The sequence below is a fragment of the Pogona vitticeps genome, chromosome 1 (assembly GCF_051106095.1).
Source record: "Pogona vitticeps strain Pit_001003342236 chromosome 1, PviZW2.1, whole genome shotgun sequence".
Taxonomy (NCBI): Eukaryota; Metazoa; Chordata; class Lepidosauria; order Squamata; family Agamidae; genus Pogona; species Pogona vitticeps.
Window position 1 is genome coordinate 68,467,098 of NC_135783.1, and position 15,420 is coordinate 68,482,517.

The following is a 15,420-nucleotide window of genomic DNA, read 5'->3' on the forward strand; positions in this document are numbered from 1 at the left end:
GTCTCACTGACAAACTTGCATCCCTGTAATTGTAGATGGAGGCCACAGCCTAGAGAAACGACACACAAAAGTCTGCATACTCTTCAGTGCATCCGGAAAGCTACGTGGAGCAAAAGATCCAAAGGGAAAAAAAGTCCCAAGTCTCATTAGGTACTGTATATGCAAGCTCTTGAGGAATATCTAAAAGATTTAAACTGTACAGTGATGATATTTGGAATATTTTAAAAAGGTTCTTCAAAAACCACCAATACTGGAATGAACAAGAATGAGGCAGTAAGACCATAACAGAATGCTATGTTATATACAGCAATTCTGCAACAGTAACAGATATATAATGCTGATATGCCTGATATTGCGAAGATAAAACATGTTGTACAGGATTTCATGCAATGTTAAATAATTAGGAACTCCAATTGTCAAAATACTTCGAATACACTGATGCAACTTGCTACAGGCTAGTTTTTTATTTATTCATTTTAACTGACACCTTGGAGAACTTTTGAACTTCCTCCAATAAAGTAGTAGTGCCTTGACTTCCAAGAAACTGAAAATATTCCCAATTTGGTATATTAAATACTTCATAACATTTTATAAATAAAAGGGATCTGCTGAGGAAAAGGTATGCTTTAGCAAGTGATTAAATAAACATGACAATGTTATTACGTTTTTCTATAGCAGAAAAGGTGAGAAATCACAAAATCTTGCACAACACCACTATCTATTTTATTTCTAATGCTGAGTAACCACCATGGCAAGGTCTTGGAAACAGAAAAATACACAGACAAGTGAGTTTACATAGCCACAGATTACCCCACACTGGGGTAGACAAAATGGTTTATAAACCCATATGGCACCAGACCGCCTGCCTGGATGATAAAGAAGTAAACTAAGGCTAGCTCTAACTTCGAAGGGGCCTCAGATAAAGTTGTTCCCTTCGTGCTTAATTGACAGATGCAGTGCCAGCAACAGTACAAATGTGAGTGGAAGTTGCCATTTGTATTTCTTACAATCCCCGAAGCATCTGAAGCAGTGTGAATTTGTGACACTGGTTGAAATTAAGATAGACGCCTGCCTAACGCAGAGGAAACAAGACAGTTATAAATGCTGGTGGGCTTTAGATCCAGCAGCTGTCCTAGATTACCAGTTACCGATGCTTGCTTGCTGTGAGGAAAGCCTCTTCTGGTTTTCACATCAAACTCCACACTGGGACATAAGTATACCCCACTTATATAATCAACAATATAATTAATATTTTCCATTTTCTCCTCTATTCCAGAGTCAGAGCTTTCTCATTTAGACAGATAAAACACAAATATGACCTACAAAGAGATAAACTTCTGGGAATAACCCCCCTGAAACACATTAATGTCTTAATTTTTACAATATACCAGCAACAAGCAATTTTTTCTTTTATCTCATACATACACAGTTGTTTGATGTTTTGTGCACTGAGAGTTAAGTGGCTGTCTTTCATCACAATATGATCTCACCATGAAGAATCAGATTTCAGAACTACACCATTAGTTATTAGAAATTTTATCCAACATTCATTAGAACAAAACAGCCTAGCATGCTTTGATCATTATTTTCTAGAGATCAGAGTGGATAAAAATCAAATTGATTTAAATCATGATCTAAATAAAGAATGCTTTTTAAAATTTAAATTGCAAAAGAAGTCTGATTTTTTAAATTTACATTGTGATTTAAATCAATTTGATTTAATAATTAAATAATTAATAATAATTAATTAATAATTAAAATAATTAAATCTAACCCACCCTGCTAGAGATAAAGGGGAACCTTTCATAAGAAAGAAAAATAGATTTACCTGGATTAGAAAGGATCTCAATTAAGGAGAATTTTAAAATCTTAAATTAAGGAATGAAATTTTCCAATCCAACCTCAGATACATACAGAGCCAAAGTATTTTGAGACATGGATAAAATTAAAACCTCAATTTTCTAAAACCTTAATTTGATTTTCTACCATGATTTTTTATAAAAACAGCAGAAAACGTAAAAATATAGAAATTATTAGAGATCTTGTGTTATCACTGAATGGTTACGAGAACAGCAGTCACTATTTGTACAAATCTGTATTTTAGACATCTGGATGTTAAGAGAGTAAGTTAAAACATTAGGGAAAACTTATTTGGCCGATGGAACAGACTTAGGGAGAACAGCAAAAGCAATACCTAACAACCAATTAAAAGAGACCATAATGGATAGAGGTTAGAGAAAGCAAACTATTTCTTAAACTAAGAGTTTGCCTTATAGTGCCTTCCAATAACAGTATTCAATGTTTTGATTCTGATTTCAGGTCACATGACAGTTATTAAAATAACAAAGAAATCTAATATACAAGGCACAATAATCATCATAGCTACATGTAGATTTACAACATCACACCAATCTGTAATCTTTACCATATAAATTAATGTTGTGAAACTCATTTTATTGTAAAAGAAAAGCCAACAGACTTTTCCCATAAAACGTCAAACTTACTTTCTCTTAGACAAAAAGGGAATATTAACATATGTGTAACATTTGAGGAGGCCCTCCATCTCTGGTGAAGTATAGACACATGGTGTACTCCAAAAGGTGATTCAGTAGCCACAGAAAAGACTAAATGGATGAGATGGTTTATTAAAGAGTATTAACAACAGGATCAGGGAAGTCTGAGTACATCTCTTCACTCAGTCATCCAACCAACTTGGTGATCTGAACTAAATCCCTCTCTCTCAGCCAAACCTGCCCCACAGGGTTTTTGTGAAGATAAATGAGAGAGAAAGAACCACGGATGCTGCTCTGAGCTCTTTTAGGAGAATGGTGGTGCGACAGACAGCACAGGAGCCCACACTGTTTTGCATTCAACCTATCAGAGTCCTCTAAATGCAGTGGGAAAGGGTTAAAGAGTGGGATGGCCATTAGAGAAAAGGAATATGTTGTTGCTGTTGTGGGAGGGGGGGTGGCAAGAAGGAAGAAAATGGTGGGCGTTTAGTTGAAGGGTTTGGTATAAAGACAAAGACAGCAGTTGGGAGAAAGGTTGAAAGAGATAAAGTTGTAACAGAAATTGAATATCTGACAGTCAACCAGCCCAGCATTGTTTATGTTGCATTCAAAGCCTTGAAAGCAAAGTTCGGCTGTTCCATGTTTTAATCACTACTTCAGTATATTTGGTCAGGAGAACTATTGATTCCAGCATGCCCAGAAAATTAGAAAACACACTACATTATCTTTTGGTTGCACTCCCTCATTTTCTTTAACAGCCATGTGGTGGGTTCTGCAGAGAATAAATAATTTGGGACAATGGAGCCCCAGACAAATAAGAAGCAGCTGCCAAAGCAACACATGCTTATAGATGGAATATAAATATAAGAAGGATACTTCTCCTTTTTTTTCCCCACTTACCAATCCATATTTTGAATTGGGAGAAATGAAAAGATTGCAAGTATATAGCTTAACATAAGAACATTTGTAATTTTCAATCTGATCCTAGCCAGCAAATAAAAAGTCCTGCTGTGAATCTCAGGGCATGTCTACATGCATCAAGCAAGTGTCCACATGAGTCTCAAGAATCGCAGCAGTAATATTTCAGGTTCTTTTCTAAGAGAGAAATAAAGATTTCTTTCTAAATCTTTATTTGCCAGTTAGAAATGGACTGAAAGTTATGGATGTTCTTTGTGAAGCTACAGACTTTTAGCCTCTGTTTTAGTTTTGGCAGAGTACTGATTTCCTATTCTTCACAAAGACTGGAAAGTTTATATTGCATTTCTGTGGGTTCGGGTTTCTAAATCTGCAGTGCATAAATTATTACAAATTAAAATCATAAAATTGCTCAGATAAATTAATAAGTAACTTCTATTTCTAGATTCTATCCATTATTATTTATAACCAAAATATGTTCTATGATGCAGCCAGTGTCAGCTATGAGCCAGGGATGAAAAAAGAAGTAGAAAAGTTGACTGAAGATCTATGGACAAACAGCTGGAAGAAGAAACTTTCAAGGAATCCATGAAATATACATTGTGGCTTCCCCATGGTGCCAGCAAGGCCAGTGTGACTGACATGGGAATTTCACCTTGTACTCTTACAAAAAATGTTCCATTTAAACATTATAGAAACTAAAATGGGTCATTTGCAAGGCTTGCATATCTGTGTGTGGGTGTGCGCATGCTCACAGACATAAAATATAGTTGTCTTGGAAGAGGAAATTGGAACAACCGGAACTTTTGCTTGAAAATCTTTTACTGGAAAAGAACAATCAACTGCTCATCCGCCTCTCCAAACCTACCTCCAGCTGTTGATCATTCTTTATCAGTGCCATTCGGGCCCTTTGCAAGGAACCATGCATTAACTTGTGCAGTCTTAAAATTAGTTTTCGTAACCCCATTTGTTTCAGTGCTTTATCTACAAATGGCCTATAAATAGAGGTCAAACAGTGCTTGCTGCAGCCTGCCTCGCCGCTACACTCTGTAACAGCCCAGCAGGTCGAGTCCTCCTCAGATTCCAGCCTGTTGAGTTTTCTTGATGGATGTTCCTGTGCCTCAAAGTCAAAATTCAGCTTACTGGCAAAATTATTATGGATTGCTTGCCTGAGTTCCTCCACACATTCCTCAGAGATTTGATCTTCACCTTCACTTTCCTCCGTGCATGCCCCTGAGGTTTCTCTATCTTCATCGTCATCCTCTGGGTCATTGTCCCTGAAAGGCTGAGGAGAAGGGATTTCGAACACTGGCCAGCCAATGTCAGAAAGATCCTTGATGCCCAAAACAGTTCCCATAATCCTTAGTTTCTGGTTTAAATCTTTTGTAATGTTTAACCAGAGACAGAGTGCCTGCACCCTGTCCTGAAAATCCTTTGCAGCATACTTTTCATAGTCACTTTGAAGGGCCTTCAGAGATGGATAAAGTGCTTCTACATATTCTAGCAGCATCATTATCCGCTTTACCTGTTCAAATGAGACCCGCTGGCGATGGAGGTGTTCATGGTAACTTGAGTAGCCCATTGCACTAGCTTCATGTGCTGCTTTACACTGTCCTCCTGATGTACCGTTAAGACTAGCTCCACTCCTTACACAGGAGAGGTCCCCATAGTTTACTTTGAAAGTAAGGATATCATTGACAATATCAGGGATGGCTTGGCGGGCTGTGTAGAGATAGAAGTCTTGGTCCTTGATAGTCCGGCCTGCATGCCAAGCTTGCAATTCAAGCCAGATCAGTTCATTGGATCGGTTTAACTCAACAGAGGATGTGCTTTCCTGCCCTTTCTGCTCTTTGTCCTTTTTCTTGGAAACTGAGGTAAGCTTTAACAAAAGCCGCAAGGTTTCAAAGAACTTTAAGCGGTCCGCTGGGTAATCAGTACGAGAAGTCTGGCGCGTAGTTTTGGCTATAGGCACAGGTACAGATACTGGAGGCTTTGTGTTGCTGCAGCCAAGGCTGAGGTAAGGCTTATTGAGATCAACATCTGGAATTGACTTTTTTGGCAAGGACCCGCCAACTGAGTCCAACATGAATGAACACTGCACGTTTTTCTTGTGATCCCTCTCTGTTGTCCTTAGGGTGGCTCGGATCTTTTTTCCTTGCTTATAGCTGTGCTCCTCTGTGTTGTCAACGGTTTTGACACTGTCTTTATTAGACAGCTGGTTTGGTGAGCTCATTTTCTCTGAAAACCATAAAATAAAAAAGCATTGGTTGCACTGGAAGTGAACGATCATTTTAAAAGAACATTCTTTTAACCCGTTTCCCTATTCCTGCTATTGCTATTTCTGCTTTTGGGGACCCAGAAGGACCCGAACCCTTTCCACTTCTGGTGTGGGAAAAGACACAATGTGATTTAAACACGATGGTTTAAAGGAGAATCACATCCCCTGTGGGTACAGTTCTTGGTTTTAAAAAGAACCCTGGGGGAAGGGGGTTTCTGTCGTCCACAAAATAGGCTTGGGAACTGCATTATCTCCACATCTGTGCTAAATACACAATACATACACCTTGAAATTAATTAGATGTTCTACATTCAGAAATCAATAGATTTTAAACATTGCACAAGTACCTTTTCCTCTTTTTTTGCCATAATTCGCACATTGTAAAAATGATTAGGAAACTGGATTTTAACAGTGACCACAATTAAGTTGGGAAAATGAGCAGGACAGCTGCAGATGTGGCAACAGCACAGTCCTATGCCACATAATTAGAGAGTGCACACTAGTGCCTCAGGAGCCACTTCAAAAGTTACCAATAGTTGTAGTCATACAAGGGTCATTTACTAAGTTTCAGCTATCATATAACTGCCCTCTAAATTAACATATTCCCTTAACATACAGTTTGATTGCTAGAATCCCATAGGTGCATGCATAAGGCTTGGGTAACTTGCTGCAGCTAATTCCAGCTGACAAGATGCTGGGTGCCCCTTCGTTGTGTAACTGGATGCTTGACCACGCACACAACCAAGATGTGCCCTAGCACATTGTTAATTAGCTGTGGCATTTATCTAAACACCAAAGTTAGATTCTAGTCAATGTTTTATCACTGGTTTCTTAAGGTAAAGAAAAAATTTGTCAAAACAGTTCAGATGCTTGATTTAGTTATTCTTTGTGTATTGTTGTCCCCTTACCTCATCTTGTCTACTCAAATTAAATCATAACCTTCTATTAGTATGGAAAATGTTGCATTTTATGAAATAATTATGACTGTTATAATAGGAAAAACTGATAACCACAGAGGCTATCCCTGGAATACATTTCCCTCACACACCAAAAATCAAGACAATGCTAAGTCACATTGTAAATAAGGTAAGGTAAAGGTTCCCCTTGACATTTAATCTACTTGTGTCCAACTCTAGGGCACAGTGCTCATCCCCGTCTCCCAGCCGTTAGAGCCAGCGTTTGTCCGTAGAGTTTCCGTGGTCGCATGGCCAGCTCAACTAGACATGGAATGCCATTACCTTCCCATCGTGGTGGTCCCTATTTATCTACTTGCATTTACAGTGGTGCCTCGCACAACGATGTTAATTGGTTCCAAAAAAAACCCTGTTCTGTGAAACATCGTTCTGTGAAACACCATTTCCCATAGGAATGCATTGAAAACCGGTTAATCCGTTCCAATTGGAACGGATTGCCGTCATTAAGCGAAAATCCCCATAGGAAACATCGTTGAGGGAAACGCGGTTCAATGGCTTTCAATGGAGAAAACAAAAAATCACCAAAAATTAAGGACTACTCAGAACAACACCAAATTAAGTTTGCATACGTTTCACAAGCTGGACTATCGATGCCAAGCATTTAAAACAGACTTCAAACAGTTTAAGGCACTTTTACAGGAGCGAAAAGGGACATCGGAAAGAGCTTCAAAAGCAGGGAAACGGAGATCAAAGAGCCCTTTCCGATGTCCCTTTTCGCTCCTGTAAAAGTGCCTTAAACTGTTTGAAAAGTGTTTTAAATGCTTGCTATCGTTAGCCCACCTCCTGAAACCTATGCAAAACTTAATTTGGTGTTGTTCTGAGGCGTCCTTAATTTTTGGTGATTTTTTGTTTTTTCTCTCATTGAAATGCATAATAGAGTTCAATGAGAGAAAAAACAAAAAATCACCAAAAATTAAGGACGCCTCAGAACAACACCAAATTAAGTTTTGCATAGGTTTCAGGAGGTGGGCTAACGATAGCAAGCATTTAAAACACTTTTCAAACAGTTTAAGGCACTTTTACAGGAGCGAAAAGGGACATCGGAAAGGGCTCTTTGATCTCCGTTTCCCTGCTTTTGAAGCTCTTTCCGATGTCCCTTTTCGCTCCTGTAAAAGTGCCTTAAACTGTTTGAAGCCTGTTTTAAATGCTTGGCATCGATAGTCCAGCTTGTGAAACGTATGCAAACTTAATTTGGTGTTGTTCTGAGTCTTCGTTAATTTTTGGTGATTTTTTGTTTTTTTCTCTCATTGAAATGCATTGGACGGTCCGTCCAATGGCTTTCAATGGAGAAAACAAAAAATCACCAAAAATTAACGAAGACTCAGAACAACACCAAATTAAGTCTGCATAGGTTTCAGGAGGTGGGCTAACGATAGCCAGCATTTAAAACAGGTTTCAAACAGTTTAAGGCACTTTTACAGGAGCGAAAAGGGACATCATTGTGCGAAAATTCCCCATAGGAAACATCATTGAGTGAGGCGGCAAATTTTTCAGGAGCAGCCATCGTTGTGTGAATTTATCGTTGTGTGAGGCACTCGTTGTGCGAGGCACCAGTGTACATGCTTTCGAACTGCTAGGTTGGCAGGAGCTGGGACAAGCGATGGGAGCTCACTCCATCATGTGGATTCAATCTTATGACTGCTGGTCTTCTGACCTTGCAGCACAGAGGCATGCTGAGCAGCTTTTTAAAGATGGGTTTAACTCCAAAACTACGCTAGGGGAAATGTTCTGTTGTACTAATTGTAATTATAAGAAGTAACTTCTCATTATAATTATCTCTTTTCCTGCACACAGCAGCTGGAGTAAGTGACCAAGCAGCAACCCAGAGAGCAGAAGAGGAATGGAAAGGAGGATATCAGTGGGAAGTCCCACCTCTCCCCCAATTACATTTTATTTTTTAAAAAACCCAAGCAAATAGGAGACTGACAGGTTCTACAAGTGAAAAAACATGAGGTTCCACTTCTCTTTCTTTCTTTCATTCAATTAATATTAATTGAAAAAGAACGGATGGCCAGATTCCGATAGGTTATTTACATTGGCGTAAGTGCAAAGGCGTGAATCACAGCAGCAAACTGCCACTTTCCAGTGAGTCACTTCCTGTACAGTGGTGCCTTGCTTGACGACATTAATTGGTTCCAAAGAAATCGCTGTAGAGCGAAATCGTCGTCAAGTGAAATAAAAAAGCCCATTGAAATGCATTGAAAACCGTTCAATGCATTCCAATGGGCAAAATACCTGCTCGTCCAGCGAAGATCCTCCATAGGGCGGCCATTTTCTGCTCCCTGTATAGCAAAAAATCTGTCCTAAAAACAGCGGGGAGCCATTTTGCACAGTGGACAGCCATTTTGGAAACCCGACGATCAACTGTTTTGATAGTTGTAAAGTGAAAATTGGTTCCCGAAGGAGGGAACCCATCATCGTAAAGCAGTTTTTTCCCATTAGAACATCGTTTTGCGTCAAACAGATTTGTCGTTTAACGAGGTAATTGTTAAGCAAGGCACCACTGTATTTACTTCCTCATGCACCAAGTCCCACAACTGATGTCCAAGAAATACAAGCAGTGACTGGTTAACAAGTGGCAATTTGCTGCTGCAGTTTATGCTTGTGTAAGTACCAGAAAATTGCCTTTTTAGCAACTTTTTATATATACTAGCAAGTTATACTTGAGTGGGGAACATGACTACAACAGGTCTATCACCTTGTTAAAGCTATTCTTCCATTCTTGAGTTCCACTACTGTAACACTTTTGAAGAAAAAGACGTTTCAAGAAGGTATAATGACATCCTTGGCCCTGTTTCTTTTTAGCATTCTCCATAGACTTCAGTAAACACCAATTCTATGCATTATATAAGAATGCCTTTTATGCAGAGATACATGTGCCCGAATCGTTAACCTCTTTCATGAAAGGTGCTGAATTCTCTCTTCCTGCTGCTGCTGTTGACTTATGGAAACCTTATAAATTAGTATCTAGCTGCAGAGCCAGAGGATGGGAGTTCAATTCCCCATTGTGCCCCCAGAAGAGACAGTCTGTGGTGGCCCTGGGCAAGCTGCACAGTGCCAGGATGTCCCCAAAAGAAGGGAATAGTATACCACTTCTGAGTACTCTCTACCTAGAAAAATAATGAGGGTTGTCAGAACTGATATGATAGGACACAATTAATTTAAAAGTCCTGTCATTAACAGCCCTGCTCAGCTCTTGCAAATTCAAGGCACGGTTTCTTCTACTGGGCCATTTCCTTCATGTTCAGTCTTCTTTTAAACTACTGTACTGCCTTCAACTTTTCCTAGCATTATTGTCTTTCCAGCACCTCTCTGTCCAAACCCTTCCTGTTACTTTACATTAATAAGAACTGGTGGTTTGCACAATTTTGTTTAGAGGGCTAGAATGCAGTTAGAATGAGTTGTAACTCAGAAGTGTAAGGCTGAAGTTTTGTCTTGACCAGCAACACCGTAGGATGCATTAAATCAAGTCACCCTTTCTGCCTCAGAACCCTTTCTGGAATATGAGGATAATATAATACTGCTTACATTTGAAATACTGCTTTACGAATTACATAAGATAACATGAAGTCCATTTTGCAAACATTTACTATTAGGAAGATGCAGGAGCAGCAGTAATTCAGAACAAAATGTTCTTCCTACACTTGCAGAATTCATTTCTGACACCTGAAACATTACTATTCAAGATGCTTACTGTTCCCATGCCATATTACTATAAAAAGAATGTGAACTTTAGGCAGTATCATAAACACAACAGTGAAATGTTGTTTAGTCAGTGTCTAGTCACACCACAGCAGGCCCATTAAATGAGTGGAGTTTTGGTGAGGAACCTCTATAAATTCCATAGATTCAAATGGGCCTACTTTGGCTGTAGCTTTTTTTTGACACAGAAAGATGCAACTAGAGCAGGTTCATTTGAATCCATTGAATTTATGGAGGCACCAACTCACCACTGATTCAATGGGCCTACTTTAGTGTTGCTTAGTGCAATATGCAACAGGTTTTCAGCAAATGTTACACAGCACAGAAAAATCATGACATTAATGCTGTACATATGCTCTTCATAATGGCAATGAAAGGTAGCCTGTACAAGCAACCTTCCTTTATTTTCGGAAAATGTACATGAATATAGAGGCATTAATACAATAATCTATATTTAAAGATTTCACATCCTCATTGGAGCAATCAGATACTTTTAACCAAAGTTATTCAGATAACCAAGATTCTGGGGGCTCCCCAGTCTGGGTTAATGACATGACAAGGGTAGAGAACAGATGGGAGGGACAGGAGACTAGATCAGAGTCCCTCAATCCCTCATAAACCTGGTGATGTGGGCACAACCATTTGGTATCAAGCCCCTAGTTAAAACATAGGGAAGATGGAAGAGTAAACTGAATCTAGATGGTGCTTCAGGGAGCCAGCTTTGTCTTGACAGCTTTGTCTCAATTGGTATGATGCACTACATGCCAATGTTAGTCTCTGATAAATTATCATAGATAATTGCAGGCAACAGTCCCTTTAATTTTCTTCCCTGCTGTGTGGGAGCCTCACCTATGAGCGCCAGGGGTGGGGTTTCATCTAAAACCAGAAATCAAGCAGGCACTGGCACTGACTGACATGGCATGGCACCGATGGAGCTCTGTGCGTGCACACCTTAGAGGGAACGTTGATTGCAGACATTCTTCTAAGTAAGGATTTCAGGAAGAAGTAGTTGCAAGTTGGATGAGAAAAATCTGCTGGTCAGATGAGAGCTTTAAGGCAAATGTACCAAGTCCCTGTGATATGGAAGGGCCCACAGCATGGATAGAGAGGGAAAGAAAATGCTGGTTTTCCATATGTTATGGAATTACAAATCCCATCACCCCTAATCAACACTACCAATAATAAGAACCCCATGGCTCAGTCATTCAACATCACCAGTGGAGCCTTGGGAGGAAATGCACCTTTAATGGATGGAGACCTAAGCCATCTAATATTACATGGTGAGGAGTGGGAGAGCAAGGCTTCCACAAAATATGACAGATGTGTGGTGACAATCATTGGGTATAATGGAACAAGAGGAACTGAATAAAGAAGTCCACGGCTATTTCTACTTAATGGATGGATAAGCCTTCTTGGGAACATATATTTCAGGTTATCACATAAATGAATGCTAGATTAATAAAAGTGAATGTAAAGTTATTACTTGTTTTTGAAAGAAAACCTATAAAAATTCTTACACACACCTTTTAAAGTAGAGCGGCTGGTAGGTCTCCCAGTGTTACTTTTCAGGTGTTTTGTTGACAAGCGTTTCATCTGCCGCGGTGTGCTAGGAGGAGAGGTTCCATAGAAAATGTCAGTATTTGCTTCATCTGATAATTCCTCAGGATCAGATTCAAAATTCTTGCAACTGACATCTTCAGACTTGCACTCTTGCCTAAGCAATAAAAGGAATTATGATATAGAGGTCAGTATAGAAAAGGCAGTTCGTTAATGTCTCTCCAATCCAGCACTGGGAACTTTTGGTACTCTTGCCATTCCCATGTGAAATATCAGCAACTCTTCCCAAAATGGATTTTCTCCTCAATTTTTAGCAGTTCATAATTTGTGTTTAGTTGGGAAAAATGATTAAGTAAATACTGTACAATTTGTGAAATTCTTCCTCTCCACTTGGCAGGAAACAGTAAGTTAGAAATGGTGATACTCCTGGTCATGCTTTAAGCTACCACATCTAGCCTTGTGCCCATAAAGCACTGGATGCCTCATACCTCTGTAACGAATGCACTACACACTCTAAAACCAATGTAGCCTCACAAACTGTACTCAGACATTTTTGCATAGGCAGAGATGTGATATGCCAGCAAATCTTTCACACACTACCAGTATCAATGGATATCAAATACAGATACCGCACCAGACTGGAAAGGTAGCAGACACCTATTTTGATTACAAAGGTTATTCTTCTCTTAATAGAACAGTTATTGTACCACACATATGTGACATCTTCCCAGCCAAACACACACCATAATTTGTGTGTGTGTGTGTGTGTATGTGTGTGTGTGTGTAAAAACAATATACACATACATACACAATGTATATATTGTGCATGTCAACATATGATATTCTCAAACTAAAAATACATTTTTTTTAAAAAATCAAACTTTTATGTTCTGTCTTACAGAGGAAATGAACTTAAGCCTGAATATGAATGGTATGAGCACAAGAGGTACCCTGTACACCACCTTGACTGCTGCCATTGGTGTTGTCAACATTCAGGGTGCCCTTTGCTATGTAAAGCTTGGCATCCTTTTTCCTGCTGGAAACATAGGCATGATATTGTGCTGCAGTATCAGGCCATTTCCTGGCTTTTTGAATCTTGGGTACAGAAATGCAATATTCCACATTCATAAACAGATTTTTTTTTTAAAAAAAAACTGATTTTCCTAGCTTTTTAAATGGGGATTTAAATATGCATATACTACACATAAATTCCAACCAAAATTTCCCTCATATAGAATTACCCACTGCTAGAGGATTCCAGAAGATGAGCATATGATCTCTACCATTGTTACTGGGTGAGGACAGAAACGAGAACAGCTTGAATGTGGCTGTAGTCCCTCTGCATCAAAATATTTTGAGGGACTATTTTGGACTAGATGAAATGGTGAAGCAAAAGTGTGAGTAAGCACAACATGCAATCTTTTAACCTCTCAGGTAAGCTAATGCTGACATGGAGATCTAAATAATGTAGACTAGAAACCTATGTTCCAATTTCCAAACCCTTTCTTTGAGTTAGGCAAGCTGAGGAAGAAAAGCTATCTTGAACCAAAGGGGAGGGCAGGACTAACCATTCTCCTTCAAGGGAAACAAGTTTGGTCTTTTTGATGCATTTGATCAATTTTAAATTATCAGACAGAAAAGGTCACCGGCATATTTATTTAAAAAAATTGTAACTTGAAAACCATTTGCCCAAATGTCCCCAAATTTGGCACAAAGCAAGAGCAGACTGTCTGCTATATCAGAGAACCAGTTTCAAAGTTACAATTTTTGTTTGGTCACTCCTATACTTTGGTTTTGGTTAAAACCTGTATCTGTTATATCAGAGGTCGTCAAATCCTGGTCCCCGACCCGGTGTCAGTCAGCAGCCTGAGCCAGACCGGGACACGGAGACAGACCTCCCGCCCCCTCTACATGCGCTCCCCTCCCCACAGCTGCTTTGCACGCACATGCCAGTGTCAGCATGAGCCCACCCCACCCCTTCACACATGCGCCTGTGTGCATGCATGTGCAGGCGCTCCTGCACATGCGTGAAGGGGTGGTGGAGCACTCATGCTGGCGCTGGCGGGCGGATGCGCGCTCCCCCACTGCTTCACGCATATGCCCGAGAGAGTGCGCACATGCGCCCAAAAGCATAAGCGTGGGGGGGTGCCCTGCCTTCCTCAGAGGCTCAGCCGATCCCCGGTCCCAAAAGGGTTGGGGACCGCTGTGTTATATAATACCAGTCAATGTTTTTATAGTTTTGATTGACTTTGCCTGGTGTTTTTGAATATTTTTGCAGAAGAAGAAAACTTAACATGGCCTGCATAGACTATAAAAAGGCACTGCCACACAGCTGCCTAAACTTTTGGGGGATTAGTAAAAACATTCAGAAGTTCCTCAAGGAAAACATGGAAAAATGGAAAAACATCTTAATGGCCTATGGTGAAGAAATTGGGGAAGTTAACAGCTAAAGAGGAGTATTTCAGGGGGATTCTTTGTCACCTGAGGTTTAACACCTCACTAATCCCCATGTCAATAATTTTAAATAAAACTGGATTGGGCTCCCATATTCCAGAACAAGCAGGAAAAATCAATCATCTCTTATACACAGATGACCTAAAACTATATGCAAAAAGTTCCATAGAGATAGAATTACTGCTAAACACAGTGCAAATATTTATTGAAGATATCCAAATGAAATTTGGAATTTACAAATGTGCAGCTCTGTCTATACACTGTGGCAAGATCCAAAAACTAGATGGAATAGAGTTTTAAAATGGCAATATTATTAAATCACTATCAAGTGATGAAAATTATAAATATCTTGGAAAACTAGAAGCAGACGATGCCAAAAGAACTGACAGAAAGAGAATATATCAAAAGGCTGCAGAAAATCTTAAAATCAAAATTAAATGGGGGAAATGCAATTAAAACTATAAACACGTCCCAGTAATTAAATACCCAGCTGGAATAAGAGATTGAACTCAAATCAAATTAGAAGAACTGGATCAAAAAACACAGAAATTAATGAACAGGCACCACACACTACATCCAAAAAGCAACGTGGACAGATTACATTTACCACAAAAAATTGGAGGCCATGGATTACTGCAAATACAGCTGGTATTAGAGGAAGAAAAAAGAAGCATAAATAATTGTATCAGTACAAGCGGAGAAAACTTACTGAAAGCAGTGAAAATGGAGAATATTCCGAAAACAACAGAAACAAAAGCTCAATATAAGAAACAACAGTTTGAAAATAAATTAAACAGCTGGAAAAATAACCACTACATGGACAACACCTGAGAAATATTGATGGAAAGCATGATCATAATTCAACATGGACACGGCTAATACTGGAGACCCTTAAGAAAGAAACCGCAGGATTGATTTTTGCTGCACAAGAACAGGTGCTTCAAACCAACGTGATGAAAGCTACGATCCAAGGAATTAGTGCTAACAGCAAATGTCGACTCTGACAAGAAAAAGATGAAACTGTGTCACA

The 15,420-nt window shown here is 39.3% G+C and overlaps 1 protein-coding gene across 5 annotated transcripts in view; it reads right to left on the reverse strand.

Moving 5' to 3' along the window:
* The window catches only part of MAP3K4 (mitogen-activated protein kinase kinase kinase 4), a 104,649-nt gene that overhangs the window by 49,436 nt on the left and 39,793 nt on the right, over window positions 1-15,420 (reverse strand). For all 5 annotated transcript variants that reach the window (XM_020808991.3, XM_020808981.3, XM_020809020.3 and 2 more), the window contains exons 2-3: window positions 11,903-12,093; window positions 4,294-5,663 (exon numbers count right to left, since the gene is read on the reverse strand). In XM_020808991.3, the coding sequence (XP_020664650.3) occupies window positions 4,294-5,663; window positions 11,903-12,093 (1,561 nt within the window). The remainder of the gene's footprint in view (window positions 1-4,293; window positions 5,664-11,902; window positions 12,094-15,420) is intronic.